Source organism: Vespa velutina, chromosome 6, assembly GCF_912470025.1.
Source record: "Vespa velutina chromosome 6, iVesVel2.1, whole genome shotgun sequence".
Classification (NCBI taxonomy): domain Eukaryota; kingdom Metazoa; phylum Arthropoda; class Insecta; order Hymenoptera; family Vespidae; genus Vespa; species Vespa velutina.
This window is the reverse complement of record NC_062193.1, coordinates 8838123-8854715: the sequence shown is the minus strand read 5'-3', so window position 1 is coordinate 8854715 and position 16593 is coordinate 8838123. Positions and strand designations below refer to the sequence as shown.

At 43.1% G+C, this 16593-nt stretch overlaps 2 protein-coding genes across 4 annotated transcripts in view; one reads left to right on the top strand and one right to left on the bottom strand.

Moving 5' to 3' along the window:
- Nucleotides 1-16593, top strand: part of LOC124950186 — an 88685-nt gene that overhangs the window by 24067 nt on the left and 48025 nt on the right. For 2 of the 3 annotated variants that reach the window (XM_047496585.1, XM_047496586.1), the window contains exon 2: nt 2978-3202. In XM_047496585.1, the coding sequence (XP_047352541.1) occupies nt 2978-3202 (225 nt within the window). Of the gene's footprint in view, nt 1-2977; nt 3203-16593 lie in introns of those variants that run through there. The other variant, XR_007101284.1, reaches the window with a different exon arrangement.
- On the bottom strand, nt 854-16591 carry LOC124950177 (toll-like receptor Tollo). The gene has a single exon (XM_047496547.1). The coding sequence runs from the start codon at nt 16106-16108 to the stop codon at nt 12116-12118; it is 3993 nt and encodes a 1330-aa protein (XP_047352503.1). The 5' UTR covers nt 16109-16591; the 3' UTR covers nt 854-12115.

The following is a 16593-nucleotide window of genomic DNA, read 5'->3' as shown; positions in this document are numbered from 1 at the left end:
GAGAAACAATGATAAGCTAACTAAGAAAGAGAATGAATTTCTCGACGATAACTCCATTCGCTAGTAGTCACGGTGGGACGAATTTCAAAGCGATTTTTACCTTCTCTTCCTCCTGCTCTTTCTCTTTCTCGCGATGGATCTCACCGACAATGATCCAGATGCGTGCATGCAACTGATGTTCCTTCTTTCGAATGAACGTGAATCGTCCTCGTTGATAGAGGGTGGCGATGGCGGCGATGGTGATGGCGATACTCCTTGGTAATAGGTACTTCTTCGTTGAGAAAAGCGCAGGGCAACGACGTTAGTATCCGGTTAAATTGGTCACGCCGAAGGAACACGTGTTCGGTGCCTATCCCTGACGAATCGTTCCACGTTTTTCCCACAGGGGCTACCACCAAGGGTGATCCCTTAGATCTCGTGGCAAGGACCAGATTCTAGAGAGCCAAGATCAAAGTCGAAAAATGAAATCGAGCGAATTTTCAAATGCCAGCAGATGTTACCAAAACGCGAATAATACCAAAGAAAATTTACGAAAAATACGAACGTCAGGATTTTTCCAGACGTTTCCTTTTCTCCATCATCCTCCACCCCCACTCTCTTTTTCTTTTCGATCTTCTTACTTCTATTTTTCTAATATGTGCAACGTAATAAAATGTTAACTAACCATTGGCCCGATCGATTTTTATTATTACGTTATTATTACGTTATGTCAAGTGTAATATTTCTATCTCTCAAGATGTATGTAAGTACTTTAAAAGTTTCCACGTACTATACGAGAGAGAACATGGTTGTACGCGTGGAATCGGTGTCGAGCAAATATCGTTCTCGAGAAAGAAGGCAAATATTTTGGAAGGTGAAGAGGTTCTTCCTAGACGACAATGAAATGAGGGAGAGGGAAGTCAAACTTTTCTCGCGATCGGTCTTACTCGTTTCTCTCTCTCTCTCTCTCTCTCTCTCTCTCTCTCTCTCTCTCTCTCTCTTTCTCTCTCTTCCGTTTCCTGTGTTTGAAGAACTCGGACTTTACCTTGATCGTAAGCAAACTCCAGTACGCGCACGGACTTCGTCTTACAAACCACCTGATGCCCTTCCTCCTTTTTTCCTTCTCTTCTTCTTCTTCTTCTTCTTTTTTTTATATTTCCTTTCTCTTACGTCTTGAACCAATGAAAGATACCTATCGACGAACAAACGAGCGAAAGTTTCTCTTTGAAAAACTTCTCGAGAAATGTATATTCGATTTCGTTCGACTTCCAAGTTACATATCCCTTCTCCTTGCCTCCTCCTCCTCCTCCTCCTCCTCCTGCTCTTTCACCTCTTCTTCGAAACAGAAATCCAAGGTTGTTGATTGCAATTATTAGATACCTCAAGATAAGTAAGTACCAAAGTGACTTTGTACCAACAAAGACTTTACAAAAAAAAAAAAAAAAACAAGAAAAAGAAAGGAAAAAAGAAAAAAAAAATTATACAGGCAAGACGAACATTCATAACAAATGTTTATCACATATGTATAAAGTAAATAATAACTTGCGTTTGTCTCTCTCTCTCATTCACGATAAAAACAATATTTACGTACTTGTGTACACAATAATCGTACATACATACGTACATAACTATTTACGACCTTGTTACTCCATTGAATGGATGAATGAATGATAAATTTTCCAAGAACATTCTGTAAACATAAATCTCGATTTATCATTCATATTTTCTTCTAGGTATATGTATCTAGGTAGGTACGTATCTATTTTTTTTTCTTTTTTTTTTTTTTTTTTTTTTTTTTTTCATTAAAAACTGTATAAACGATCGTGCTAGCACGGAACGTGATTTCGGTGAGAAAGATCAGAGAAACAAAACTATGCGATACTGTCGTCCAAAATACTAGGATTGTTATCCGTGAAATTGTCACCGCATGATTCCTTGGCTTGTGGATCGTTGCCGTGACGACGAAACCACTCGGTTTCTATTTTCCTTCAAACTTCTCTCTCTCTCTCTCTCTCTCTCTCTCTCTCGATATGTGTATATGTGTGTATATAACTATCTCTGTCCCTTTCTCTCTTAGTACGTCTAAATACGTAGCACGATTCTCTCGGTTGTCCATATACTCGACCATGAATTTGCTTTCTACGAGATTCGGATCGTTCCCTCGTTGTGAATCGAGAGGGAGAGAGAAAGAGAGAGAGAGAGAGAGAGAGAGAGAGAGAGAGAGAAATTTGCGGGAATCAACTGCGTCGTCCAAAACCACTAACGTAGTTTGCTCGAGAAATTTCATCGCTTTGGTGTTTCATGTGAGCTTTAGTCGTCGAATCGTTTTCATCCAAAGGAATATTTCGTTAAAATCAAAATCGATGGTAACGAGTTCGGAATTTCGAGATCGATAAAAAGAAATGAAAAGAAGAGAGAGAGAGAGAGAGAGAGAGAGAGAAAGAGAAAAAAATAGAAGCAGATCGCGTCTTGACTGACCGCGAGGATAAATGTCACTTAATTTAATATATACTCTTATATACATATATATATGTACCTACTTCACGCTTGAAGAATTTTCACGTCCGGGAAATATCCAACGATTTCTAACTTTTCCTCTCCTTGCCTTCTCTATTTCACTCTCGTGCGAATAAATACATACAGACATACATATATAGAAATATAGACACACGTAAATATCAAGTTATGGATTTTGCGGTTAATTCAATCCTTTTCGATAAATCCCCTGTATTACGTAGATATCATTGATATTTTTTCAAGTTCGACGAACCAGAGAGGGGATGTCTGTGATGTATGTTGAAAACAAAAAAGGAGAGAAAAAGAAAAAGAAAAATAAAGAAAGAGCAAAAGGAAAATTAGAAAGAAAAAGTGATTATTTTACTTTCCCCAAAAAATTTCACGATCCTTCTCTTCCCATGCTCTCACTTTCCTTTTCCTTTTTTTTTTCCTGTTGGTATTTTTTCTTTTTTTCTTTTTGCTTTTCTTTTTTTCCTTCCAGCTGGAAAGATCTACTGCCGGTGGAAGAACTACAAACGAAGTTCAAACTTCTCGTCGACGTATATCCGACGAAGTAAGAAATTTGTAAGGGTTAGAGAGGAGCCTGGAGTCTCGCAATATTTCCTTGGAAAGTCTCGCGGCACGGCACGGCACGGCACGGCACAGCACGGCTGGAATAACACCGGTGATGCAGCAGAGAGAACGGCGAGAAGTAAAAGACTCGGAAGTAAGTTTCACCACGCCTGTTCCGGCTTCTCTTAGTATGAAAAAGAGAACCAGAGAGAGAGAGAGAGAGAGGGAGAGAGAGAGAGGAGAAAAGAGGTGTCGAAGAGTACGAAGAGTTGGCATATTTACCCTACGCCCTTGCCCTTCTTATACTTGCTCTTGCCAAATGGTCCGTTTTATTCGAACGAACTAAAAGAGAGAAAGCAAAGAAGAGAGAGGGAGAGAGAGAGAGAGAGAGAGGGAATGATAGAAGAGCATCATCCTGCCCTTTTTACCCTCGAGTCACCCTTTACCTTCCCACCTTTCTCCCCTTTCTCCCTCTCTTTCTCTCTCTTTGTCTCTAACAATTGGTATGATACTCGCGACATCCACGAGTACCCTTCGTCAAAGCATCCCCCGTCTAGGGGCTAATAAGAGAGACCTTTTTGCGAATTAAGCGGCGTCGTCACTTCTTCTTCTTCTTCTTCTTCTTCATTTTCTTCTTCTACTTCTGTAGCCGTACATCCTTTTCTAATTCTCGCCCTTCTATTCTTTTCCTTTCTCATTTTTTCATTCGCTTCGTCATCCCGTTGATATCTTTACTTCTAAGTACCTTTTAAAAACAATTCTTTTTCTTTCTTCTTATTCTCTTTTTTTTCATTAACCCGAGACAACCGGAAATCGACCGATAACTACGGTCTTCTTGATAAATATGAATTATAATTAAAAGGAGAAATGGAGAGTTAGAAGGTCGGATAATAAATTCCTATAGAATGTGTTCGAAGGAAAGAAAGCACGATGTCGCTCCTATCACGGTCACCGCTAAAGTGCTTTGAGATAAGCCGTCGTTGAAACTTTATATACGATACCGTTCTCCTTCGCTTCCTATACACCTTCCCTCTTTCTCTTTCTCTCTCTCTCTCTCTCTCTCTCTCCCTCTTTCACACAAAACAGCTATTTACGAGATAACCTCTTTCGAAAATAGTCGACTCGCTGGCTGTTTTATCCACTTCTCGAGTCGAACCTTTGAGACTACCACTAATATTTAGATACATAATAAATTACTGCTCAAGAGCGATTCGATAACGATATAGAGAATGTACTCCCCCTTTCCTCTCTCTCTCTCTCTCTCTCTCTCTCTCTCTCTCTCTCTCTCTCTCTCTCTCTCTCATTCTAGATATCAAACTTCAATCGCGTTAATTGCTAAAAATTAAATAAATAAAAAAACAGAAAGAAGGAAAGAAAGAGAGAGAAAACGAATTCTCATTTTAAAACCCATCCCCACCTCCATCCACCCACTCATTCGATTCAGACAGGTAGATAAGTAATTTATTCGGAAAGCATCGGTGGCTATTGTAAAGCCGCTATAAAATAGACCATTTTTGTTTTCTTCCTCAAACACACATATATATACGTACATGCATATATACATATATACGATATATACATACATACATATATACGATATATACATACATGCATATATATATATATATATATGCATGATATATATATCACCGTATGATCTCTCGCGTCGGTGCGTTTTATAGCGTACCTCGATTAGACTTTTTAATTAGTATGCAAACTCGGAAAAAGTAGAAAAAGGTATATTAATCGGGCCCGTATCGCTCGGCACGGATAAGTTGTACAAACTATAGAAAACAATCGTAGGGTGTCGTTATTTGTGAAATAAAAACATCATTATTTGTACCTTCGAAAGAAATCCTCTCTCTCTCTCTCTCTCTCTCTCTCTCTCTCTCTCTCTCTCTCCTAACAGTTATAATAATAAAAATAATATTAATGATTATATTATTGCTATAACAATAATTTCAACTTCTCGACAAAATCGATTCGTATCTCGTCCATTAGTCGAAATAAACTTTCGACAAATATTATTATTTCCTTTCTCAAATGTTTTACCCCCTCTCTGTTTCTGTCTCTCTATTTCTCTCTATAAATTTATGAAGCAAACACTTAGCGAACGCGTGGTTTCGAAACGTCAGTCTTCTCGCTTCGTTGAACGAGCGGACAACGATTTAATTGCTTTAATTAAGCGGCAGCGACGCTCGGAGGCTAGTAATTTGTCGATCGATCGCTTTTATAAATTACATCTTCCCATTCTCCGTCCTTCTCCCTCGTATTTCTACCTAATAGAAAGAAAAGGACAGAGAGAGAGAGAGAGAGAGAGAGAGAGAGAAAGAGATAGACAAAAGGATATATGGATTTACTTTTTTTTCAGTTACGAAAAACATTCATTTTCGTGAGTCAGAGAACATTTGTAAACGTAAAGATGCATCCATTTTCTTTCTCGCTCACACTCACTCACATTCTCTCTCTCTCTCTCTCTTTCTTTTTTTCTACTCGAAAATACGATATTATAGATAAGATCCGGAGACTGCTCGTACTATTACGATGCAGTTCTTAGCGTTGGTCGTTATGCCAGAAGGTTTTGGAAGAGTCGAAACTCCGACTTGGAAATTGACTTGATGGCCGTTATGGTGTAATCAGTCCGAATAAGGCACGCCAGAAGAGGGTTCACAGAATGGGCACTTAATACGGAATAACTCGTGATTCCGTGCCGTGAAGTGAGAGAGAGAAGGAGAGAAGGAGAGAGAGAGAGAGAGAGAGACGGATAGATATAGAGAGAAGAATGACTCTCGAAATGCTGTCTACTCACTCGATCTTCTTCTTGCCTTTCCTTTTAAACTCTGGTGATATAATTGTCGAAAAAAAATGTCATTTCTCCTTTTCTTTCATTTTCCTTCTCCTCTTCTCATTTTTATCAAAAATTCTATTTAATCTTTACACACGCACGCACACACACACACACACACATATATATATATATATATAATAGGAAGAAATAGAGAGAATAATCCATAAGCGCTTACTTTATTTCGAGATAGAAAGTGTAAAGAAACGTAAATAATGATTTGTTCTTCTCTCTCTCTCTCTTTCTCTTTCTTTCTCCTCTCTCTCTCTCTCTCTCTCTCTCTCCCTTTCTCTTTCCTTCGAGAAGGGGTCATTGAGAGAGAAGATAGATAGATAAAGAGAGAGAGAGAGAGAGAGAGAGAAACACAGAGTACATCTCTCACTTAAGATATGCTATCTCGTTCGTAACAACGAAACACGTCGATTTTACTTGGGAGAGTACAAGGGACCAGCCGTGACCGAGCACGTCATCGTTCTAATTAATTCCAGCGCCCCGCGTTCGATTTTGATCAAGATATTGTGCCCGATGCAATTAGCGGCCGGTCGTTCGACAGTTGATCGATGCAACGGCGTCGCCTCAGCTCCCTTTTCTTCCCTTCTCATCCCTTTGCTACCCTTTCCTTCTCTTCTCTTTCCTTTCCTTTCCGACGAGAAATAGAAGACGATGAGGAGGATAAGAAAGAAGGACAGTGAATGAGAGAAAGAGAGAGAGAGAAAGAGGAGAAGTAAAAGAAAAAAATAAGAGTAGAAAGAGGTTTGTGAAGTATGTATACATATATGTTACGTATATATGTATGTGTGTATGTACATACGTATGTATGTAAGTACGTACGGATCGATGCCACAGTGACCGTACGAGATGCCGTTTACCAGAGGATCAATGCGCGTCTCTCGACTTTGGACAAGCAAGGGACGAAAGAACATACAACGTGATCCCGAAACAACCTTCAAAGGCGTGTCCGTGCGAGGAATAACATTTCTAGTTCCTCTCTCCTTTCCTTTCTTCTTTCTTTTCTTCTTTCTTTCTTTCTTTTTCTTTCTTTTCCATCTTCTTTTATTTTACTCTTCAATTTGTTTATTCCGTTTATAATCATCGACTATTTCGTTTCGATGATACCTTAACAGATCATTTATCTCATTGGATCATTGATCTTTTTGATTATTAATATTTAATACTAATCGCGGGTCATACGTTTTTTTTTTTTTTTTTTTTTTTTTTTTTTTTTTATGAATAGTATTTGTTTATTTTTTTTTTTTTCTTTTTTCTTTTTTTGTGAATAGTTCCACGTTATTACATATTTTGTTACTTAAGTCACATTTCTCTTAATTTCTGTAATAAATGAAATAATACGTTTTTGTTTCGTTCTATCTTTCTCATCGTCAAAAACAAAAAGAAGCAACGTACGTTTGTAAGGAAACATTATTCATTCCTTCAATCTTCGTCGTCGATGAAACAAATTTTGATTTTTATGAATTAATCCTTTCGTCAATTATCGTTAGTCTTGCATGCGAATCGTTTAGAATGATATATTCAATTGGTTTCTTTCTTTTTTTTTTTTTTCCTGCTTTCTTAAAATTAAATATAAAACTCTGACAAGTTGTTGTCGATTGTAACGAACGAAAAAGATTTATTTACTTTGTATCACTTTCGAACGTGATATTGACCGTATGTATATATATATATATATATATATATATATATATATATATATATATATTCAAGGCACCGCGAAAAGGATGTGCAGTCGTTAAGCTATTAAACGCGTCATGGACGTGATACGTCGCTCGATTTAAAATGCAAAAGCGTGTACGATTATATATATATATATATGTGTGTGTATATATATATATATATACATACATATGTACACGGATACGAACACGATGTAGCTTTCAAGCTTCTATTATTATTCTCTATGATAAGATGAACCCGCTATTTCGTAATTTGAAAACTTATTGGATTAGATTCCTAGTAAGTTAATGTTACATATCGTATTTTAATCAAATCTCTCTCTCTCTCTTTCTCTTTCGTTCGATTACCTTTATCGATTATCCTCCTCTACCAATACGAGAGAGAGAGAGAGAGAGAAACGAAAAAGAAGGAATTAAAGGGGGAAAAAACTCTAAAATTAAAATCAAAGTAGAACAAATCGATCAAATTTCCTGTACGATTCTCATTTCATTATTGTAATCGTACAATACCCACCTAGTACTTTTACAGTATCATGGTTATTTTTTTCATAAGCTTTACCTACCAACGGAACGTACCAAATGTCCCGAAAACAAAATGGACGTAAAAATGGCACGCGAAGCGTGCATAAATCAGAGAAATACTTGCTCTTTCTCTCTTTGTTTCATACAATGAGAGAAAAAGAAAGATAAAGAGAAAAAGTGAGATAGAGACGAACTATGCGTTCTCCGTTTCAGAGGCCGGAAAACTCGACTCGAATGCGATTTAATGCAATTCCCGTAGCCAGGCGCCGCGTCCCATCGGAAAGAGAAAACTGTACGATGTGGTTGCTCGATGAAAGCCACGAAAAAATGAGCTTCTCTTTATCTTTTTATTCTCTTTTTTCTTTTTTTTTTTTTTTTTTTGTTTTTTGTTTTTTGTTTTTTTTTCCTTCTTTTCCAACCCTTTGTTTGTAAAAATATCCTGTAGTATTATTCACGCGCGGGTTTCAATTTCATTTATTATTCGTTTAACATGGCGAAAGAATAAACGTAATAGGAAAAAGAGTTCGATTAATTATCAACTTGATTTTTTCTACGATCTTTAGATCTAACCTTGTAAGGCATGTATCCAGATACGTATGAATATATATATATATATATATATATATATATATATATATATAAACACACACACATGCGTATGTATGTATGCATGTATATTTGTTTTACGTAAAATACGGTCTTACAGTATATCCCATTCGATCTCTGGACTGTTGTTACCGTTATTATCATTATTACTGTTCCATTCGCTCGGAGGCACGTCTGGTAAATGTAATTAAGCCGAGAGACCGTACGAAAGTCGCGATGTCATTAACATCGCCGAGAGGACAAACTTTTCTGCATAGCTCGAAGGCTTTCCTAAATCTTTCTTCTCCCTCTCTGTATTTTACTCTGTATTGAGAATAGAGGCATCAAAGGACGAACGCACCTTTTACCCATTCATCTCCTTTCAGGAATTAGGAAATTGTAACTCTTGTCTATTATTATAATTATAGATACGCATTCGCGTTTTATACATACCTGTGATGAATGATCTGAGATTTGTTTTTCTTTTTTTCCTCTCGAGACATCGATCGGCCCTCGCTGTACATTTCTTTCTTTCATCGGAATAGGAACGGGTTTGAGAAAATAAAAGGGTCTCGTGCATCGGTCTAAAATTATCGTCCATCGTTGAACGGATAATCGAGTTCCCAGGAGAAGTTAGGCCGTTTTGCGTTCACGTTCCCCTTTAACGGAACGTGCGCCGATATTCTAACGAACGTAGAAAAAGAGAAAGAGAAAGAGAGAGAGAGAGAGAGAGAGAAGCCCCAGGCTCGAGCTTCTTCGATAAAACTATTACTTCCCTGGTTACGTTCTCTCGTCTAGCCATGGTACATTCTCGTCCCTTTAAAAAGGCGATTCACGGTTGGCTCGGCTACGGACGAACTGTAACTTATGCCTTCGAATCTCGTTTAGCTACGTGACCGGAGGGAGTAATGCGACGAGTAAACGGAGAAATTTTCGGATCCTCCTACCTGAGAGAGAAGAAGAAGAAGAAGAAGAAGAAGAAGAAGAAGAAGAAGAAAGAAAGAAAGAAGAAAAAAAAAAAGAAAGAGAGAGAAGGGGAAGCAAAAAGGATACTCCTAAAGGTTACTACGTTACGACTGTAAAAGGAGAAAATACTCGACTAGAGAGGATTATGAATTCGAAATATACGATATAGGTATAGGTACTTTCGTTCTAAGGAGAAAAAGTTGAAGGAGTTTGAAGAAGCGCTCGTTCGCTCGCTCGCGAAAATAAGAAAGAGAGAGAGAGAGAGAGAGAGAGAGAGAGAAAGTCCAACGACACTCGATCAGGGCTAGGAAATTAATTAAGGGGAGAAAGCCGGAAATAAAAGGAAGAGCGAAACGAGGTACGATCTAATATCTCGTCTTTGGAGAGGAGTCCAAGTCGAGTTTCGAAACGTTTCAAGCGGTATCCGCTTGCTCGCGTTATTCCGTAAAACGGTCCGTTGTTTATTTGGCCAACCGTAATGGAGGTTGATGTTGGACTAGAACGAAACTTCGAACAAAGGTTCTCCTGCCGCAGAGAGTCGCCTCGATTAAATCTCTCTGCTGGACACACCCGGAGTGGAGTAGTCCCTTTACCCTTGGCACGTCCCTTGAGCAACGTTTCCCCGGATCACCACTCCCCCATCCCTTTCTCTTCGTTTCCTTTTCGTTCACAGACTTTTGCCAAATCGACTGCCGACTGGTAGAACCGACGAAGAACCGTAACCTTCCCGTCGTATCTACGAGTTAACGTAATATATATGTATCTAAGACGAGGCAACCCCTCGGACGAATTTTAAGTAGCTTTGAAAGTAAATGAAGTCGTTTCCTTCGTTACTATGTATCTACTTTAAATATATATATATACTAATTCGATTCGCGAAACATGCTAATCATGGTAAAACTCGTTTATAAAACAAACGTCTTTATTTCTCATGATTCTTTTGCTGAAATGGAAAGTGGCAATTAATTTAATACTCATTTTACAGACTGCAAATACACGATACGTGATTCGATGAGCGTTATTTACAACAGTACAGTACAATTGATATTACATTAGTTTCATATATATATATATATATATATATATATATTTTTTTTTTTTTATATTTATATATTTATATTCGTATTTATAACGCAAATCGATATACAACCTAAAAAGGAGACGTATCGCGATGGCACGGTCAGTCTTGAAATACAAAGTGCTGGCCGCGTCGGTGTGTTATGTGTATGCGCTCGCGCACGTGTGTGTGTGTGTGTCTATGTGTGTGTGCTCGAAAGTGTGCGTCTGAATATTTACAAAATTAGATACATTATTTACAAGAGAATTCGACTTACGTACTAATAAGCGTTATGCGACCGTCGCATCCGTGTCACCGTGAACGGTCGTGAATCTTAGGAACGAGGTTCTCGCCAAGTTTCTGCTGTCTTTTATCCTTTTTCCTAAATTTCGTCATCTTATCTTTCACTTTGACACTATACTAATCTTACGAAATACAATAATCTTGTCCTGTTCGTTTTCTCGCTCGTTTGCAATTATATCACTGATCGACGAACGTAAATGCGATACAAAAAGAAATATTTATCGTTCACGTGTTTGCGTCTCTCTCTCTCTCTCTCTCTCTCTCTCTCTCTCTATTTTTCTTTTTTTCTGTCTTTCTTTTTCCTTTTTTTCTTTTCGAAAAACAAAAGAAAAGAAAAGCAACTAAAGTATAATAAAACGACGGCTGGTCCAAAGAACGAAAATAGAAATGGGACGATCCTATGTCGAGTTTTTCCATAGAAAACTCGACTATCGTAGCGACGTAGTAATCACATTTCCGTTCGATAACGCACACCGGACGGAAATAATTCCTGGCGAGACTTACGAGAGATCCGAACGAGCATCGAATCGATTTTACGAAAGAGATTTCCCATACGACTTGCGATCGATCTCTCGCGGGGCAGTGACACAAAAAGGCGGCGTCGATTCGAATTCTCGCGTTTCTACCTCGAACTAAATTCCGTCGAGATTCTGCGTGGATCGTCCGACGATTCGATTGGAAAATAAATATATCCTTGCGTTCGCGCACAAAGGGAAGGAGAGAGAGAGAGAGAGAGAGAGAGAGAGAGAGAAAATGAAAAAAAAATAAATAATTCCGTTCGCCGATCTGCTAAGCGCGCGAAACTCAAAAGAGGAAGGAAGGAAGGAAGAAAGAAAGCGGATGGATCATGAGTAATTGGGAAAGGAAGCTAAAGTATAGCACCCTTATAGGGAAAAGGGCACAAGTGGTCGACGAGTTAGGATGCGAAGGTAGGAAGATTTGGCGCGGATCCAGCGCGATCCATCCTCCTCGGCGATAGCCCCGTAGATCAGGAATCATCGTAGTGGAAGAGCGAGCGAAAGAAAAGATACCTCTCCTCGTCGTCGTCGTCGTCGTCGTCGTCGTCGTCGTCGCCGCGATAATCGTCGAGCCCTCGTACTAGACGAAGTAAGTACGCGGATTGGTAGAAGTATCACCGGGTGGCGCGGATGGCACCACGACGACCGGGGGTTCCGGTATGGTACTGTAAAGATGGCTGCCTCTCGAGGAGACACTAGTCGGTCTACCGTTTGGAGGTGCAGTAGAGTGCTGATGTTGATGATGATGATGATGATGGTGATGGTTGTTCTGATGCTCGGCACCGCTGTCCTCGTCCTCGGTCCTGCTCGAGGCCGAACTGACGTAGGTCGATTGCGTGGGCGTAGGCGTGGGTGCGTGTACCGGCGCAAGTAGGACCCCATTAGGCTTGCCATTGGCGTTGCTCCAGACGTCGACGGCCGCGGAGGTCGGTGCCGGTGTGTATCTCGCGGGCACACGATTCTTACGATCGTTCGACCTTTTGCCGGCGTCGCGACGCCTTTTGTCCAATGAATCTGGCATGGCAAACCTGAGCTTCTCCCAGAACCTCTTCTCGCCCCATACGACGACGGTACAACTGCCAAGGAGTAGCTGAATTTCGGGATCGCGAGCCGGCGCCTCGGCGGCTAGTAATACGACCACGCGACTCTTTCGCGAGCTCGGTCTGACATTTTCGAGGGCCGTACGTAGGGCTGTTCGGAATTCGACGCGTTGCCACTCGTTAGCGAGAAATACCGGCGAGAGGACAACGAGGAGACGTCGAGCGGCCGCGGCCGCGGACGGCACCGTTTCCTGCGTCCTCGAGGGTGGTAAATCGCGCCAATGAAGGCAAAGAGTCAAGCCAGAAGCCTCGAGTTCAGCCGCGAGAAATCGCGATACGAAATCCTCGTCTCGTTCGCTGTAAACGATGTAACCGTCGTAGAGCCGATCCCGCTCGTCGTCAGGTCCGCTTGGCATTTTACCGAGTCTTAGCCCGTAACGAGCGTGTGCCCAGAGCCTTACGTCCTGGCGAAAGGCAAAGGCCAAGGCGACGATAAGGCATACGGCTATAACGGCCACCAGGGCCCCGGCCAATAGAGGCACGAAGTTACCGCCTAACAGAGGAATCTCTTGTATCCCACGGCTGACCGCTTCGGTCGATGGGTCGCCGCATCTCTTCATAGCTTGGGCCAACGTTTCCACGCCGTCTCGGCAATACATCTTCTCGGGATCGCCGCGGTGTTCGGCAAGCCAGCTCCGGAGTCTCGCCGCGTTGGTACACTCGCAGCTCCAGGCGTTGCCCTCGAGGGCCACCTTGGTACCGTCGCCTACGCTAGGCAGGGCTTCCCAGGGACGAAAGTCGACGATTCGATTCCCATCCAAACGCAATACCTCGAGATTCTTCATTCGTTTGAACGTAGAATTGCCCACGGTGGCGATCGCATTGTGATCGAGATAGAGCTCGGACATGCGTTCCAATTGATCGAACTCGAAGCCGCGCAGCTCGCGCAACGAATTGTCCTCGAGATGAAGAACGCGCAGCGCACCGACGCCGTTGAACGTCCGATTGTGAATAGCCGCGATCCCGCTGTTGTTCAAATACAACACCTCCAAACGACGTTTCCCTATGAATACGTGACTACCGAGATCACCGAGCTCGTTCCCATCGAGATAGATCTCAGTCGCGTCCATAGGGATGCGCTCGGGTACGCGCTTGTAACCGGCGTTCGAACAATCCACCACGTTGCTCGACCAGCTGTGATCGTGATAACAGGAACAGTTGTCCGGGCACGTCATCTCGCAGTCGCACGCGTCGAAGTCGCAGCAATGGCATAAGGCGAAGCAATGGGCCTCGTATCGACAGAGAAAGTCCTTCGATTTCAACGAGAGAAGGGGTCTGCGAGGTGTCGCGCGCGCGTGCACCATCTCGCAGCTGACGGAATCGAGATCGAGTACCCGAGGATGTTGACGGAGACGGGCGAGCTCGTTTATGCGCGGTAACCATTCCATCGTGCAGTCGCATAGTATAGGATTGTTCCCTATGTAGAAGATCGGCACGTCCCTGTTCTCCGGGACCGGTTGTAGGCTCAACGCGGCCACCTCGACGTTCTTTATCTCGTTCCCGTACAACACGACCTTCTGTAGATTGGTCTTTCGTAGAAAGGTCCCTGCCGCGACCGTACGTATACGATTGTTGTTGAGAAAAAGGGTCTCCACGCTGTCGGGGACGTTGGCCTCGGAGATTTCGGTGACGAGGTTGAAACTGGCGTCGAGCATCTTTATGTTCAGAGCGTTCCGTACCATGTAGTAATTGCCGAGCTCGCTTATCTGATTGGCGTGTATGTCGAGCCACTCTATGCTCGACGGCAGATAACTGTAGTCGAACCAGAGCAGCTTGTTGTCCGAGACATTGAGCCAGACCAAGGTTGAGAGACTGGTGAAGGCACCGCGTATCTCCGTCAATCGATTGCCGTCCAAACGTATCGCCCGAAGGACCGGATTCTTAGCGAAGGCGCTCTGTTCGACGTGACGAATGTAATTGTTGGCGAGATTAAGCACCTGTAACGCCGGTAACGTCGAGAATGCCTCGCGAGACACGTTCTCCAATTTGTTGTCGACCAGGCGCAAACCATAGAGCTCGTTCAATCCCGCGAAGGATTCGTTGTCGATCCTGGACACGTGATTGTTCCCAAGGTCCAATGTTTTCAAAGAGTGCAAAACACGAACGGCATAGGGTATCTCCGTTAAGGAATTGCCACTGAGAGACAAGTCCTTTAGCTCGGTCAGATTGGCGAATACGCGACGATGCAAAGCCCGTAATCTGTTGCCATCCAAGAAGAGCTGTTCGAGAGCGGTGAGACCGTGCGCGTGGCTTGGCTCGAATCGTCCTATCTTGTTGTGCGAGAGCGTCAACGTGTGAAGATTCGTCAGCGACGCGAAACACCCGTCTAAAAGCGTCTCGATCTCGTTGTGCTCGAGTTTCAATATCTGAAGGCTGTAGAGTCCCTCGAAGACGCGCGAGTCGATCTTCGTCAAGCCGTTGTACGATAGATCGAGAACGAGCAATCGGCCGAGCCGAGAGAAGGTCTCACGATTGACCCAACGGCTGGTCAATTCGTTTCCGCTCAAATCGAGTACCTGCAATTCCTCGAGGCTGTCCAAAAGACCCGGCGCGAGTACCGCCAACGAATTGTTGCTCAAGACGAGCTCCCGTAATTCCTTCGTTTTCGCGAACAATTCCGGTGGGAGCGCGACGAGCCTGTTGCTCGACACGTTCAACGATCTGAGATTAGCGAGACCGGCCAATGCGTGATCGCCCACGGCGGCTATCGCGTTCTCTTGCAACTTGAGAACGGTCAAGGAGCGCAAACCGGCGAGCGTGCGATCGGGCAACGCGCCTAGATCGTTGCCGCTCAAATCCAAACTCTCGAGATTCGGCGTGCACGACCGTAAACGATCGGAGAAACCGAGAGACGTGGCGTCCTGTAACTTGTTGCGCGTCAGGTTCAATCGCGAGAGACTGACTACGGGACAAAAGAGATCGGTCGGTAGCGTCCATAGATTGTTATCGCCGAGATCGAGCTCCTCGAGATCGGCCAGGCCTAGAAGGGAGTCTCGGTCGAGTTCCAAGGTCATAGCCGACCAATCACCGTTGTGGGTACGCACCGAAAGACCACGAAGATTTTGCGCCGAGGCGAAAGCGCCAGCCGGTAAATAACGTATCTTGCAATAGTCGACGCGGAGCTTCTCCAATCTCGGTAGAGGCGAAAGAAAACCATGGGGACCCTCGAGCTGGCTCTCGAAGAAGAGAACGTCGCTGCATTCCAATCCCAAGGAGGTTATCGAGTCGATTTGAATGCTCGAGAGATTCCCTATGAGGCCGGCCACGTTCGCGATTGTCCTCACTTTGCAAGCCAACGTTCTCTCCTCCTCGTCCGCTTCCTCGTTCTCCTCTCTGCGCCACTCGCACCCGGTTGGCGCTTCCAAACTCGTGATACTCCTACCGTAGACCAAAAAGATCGAACGCTCGTCCTTCGGCAGGAGCCAACACAAAAGGCCCAAGCCGAGCACCGAACGTATCAACGTAGTATCCATCGATGATTTAGCGAGCTCTCGCCACCGGATGAGATAATTCCTCCTTTTCTACGTTGGGGGACGCTGCGGCGGCGGCGGCGGCGGCGGCGGCGGCGGCGGCGGCGGTGCTGGCGGCGGCGGTACGCTCGAGAGTGGCACCTTTTCTTCTTGATCTCTATTATCCTGCCGTCACGCGCTCATACTCGTCCCCGAATAAGAATACACTCGAGAGAACGATAATGCAATATTAACTACGATCAACGATATAAACCAATTCGATGTCACTGAGAGAGATCGTACCCATTCGTTCGTTCGAAACACTTTACACACTATAAACTTTCCGCGCTCCTTCTTTCTACGAGAGTCTAAACGTATTTTATTACGATCGCGTTCTTCCTCATCGACGACGCGAGCGTTCCTCAACCGACGACATTCCACCGCGGCAGTCGGAGAGCAACTGATCGTCCGAATGGATCCGCGTTCTATCGACGGTAACGCACCCTGCA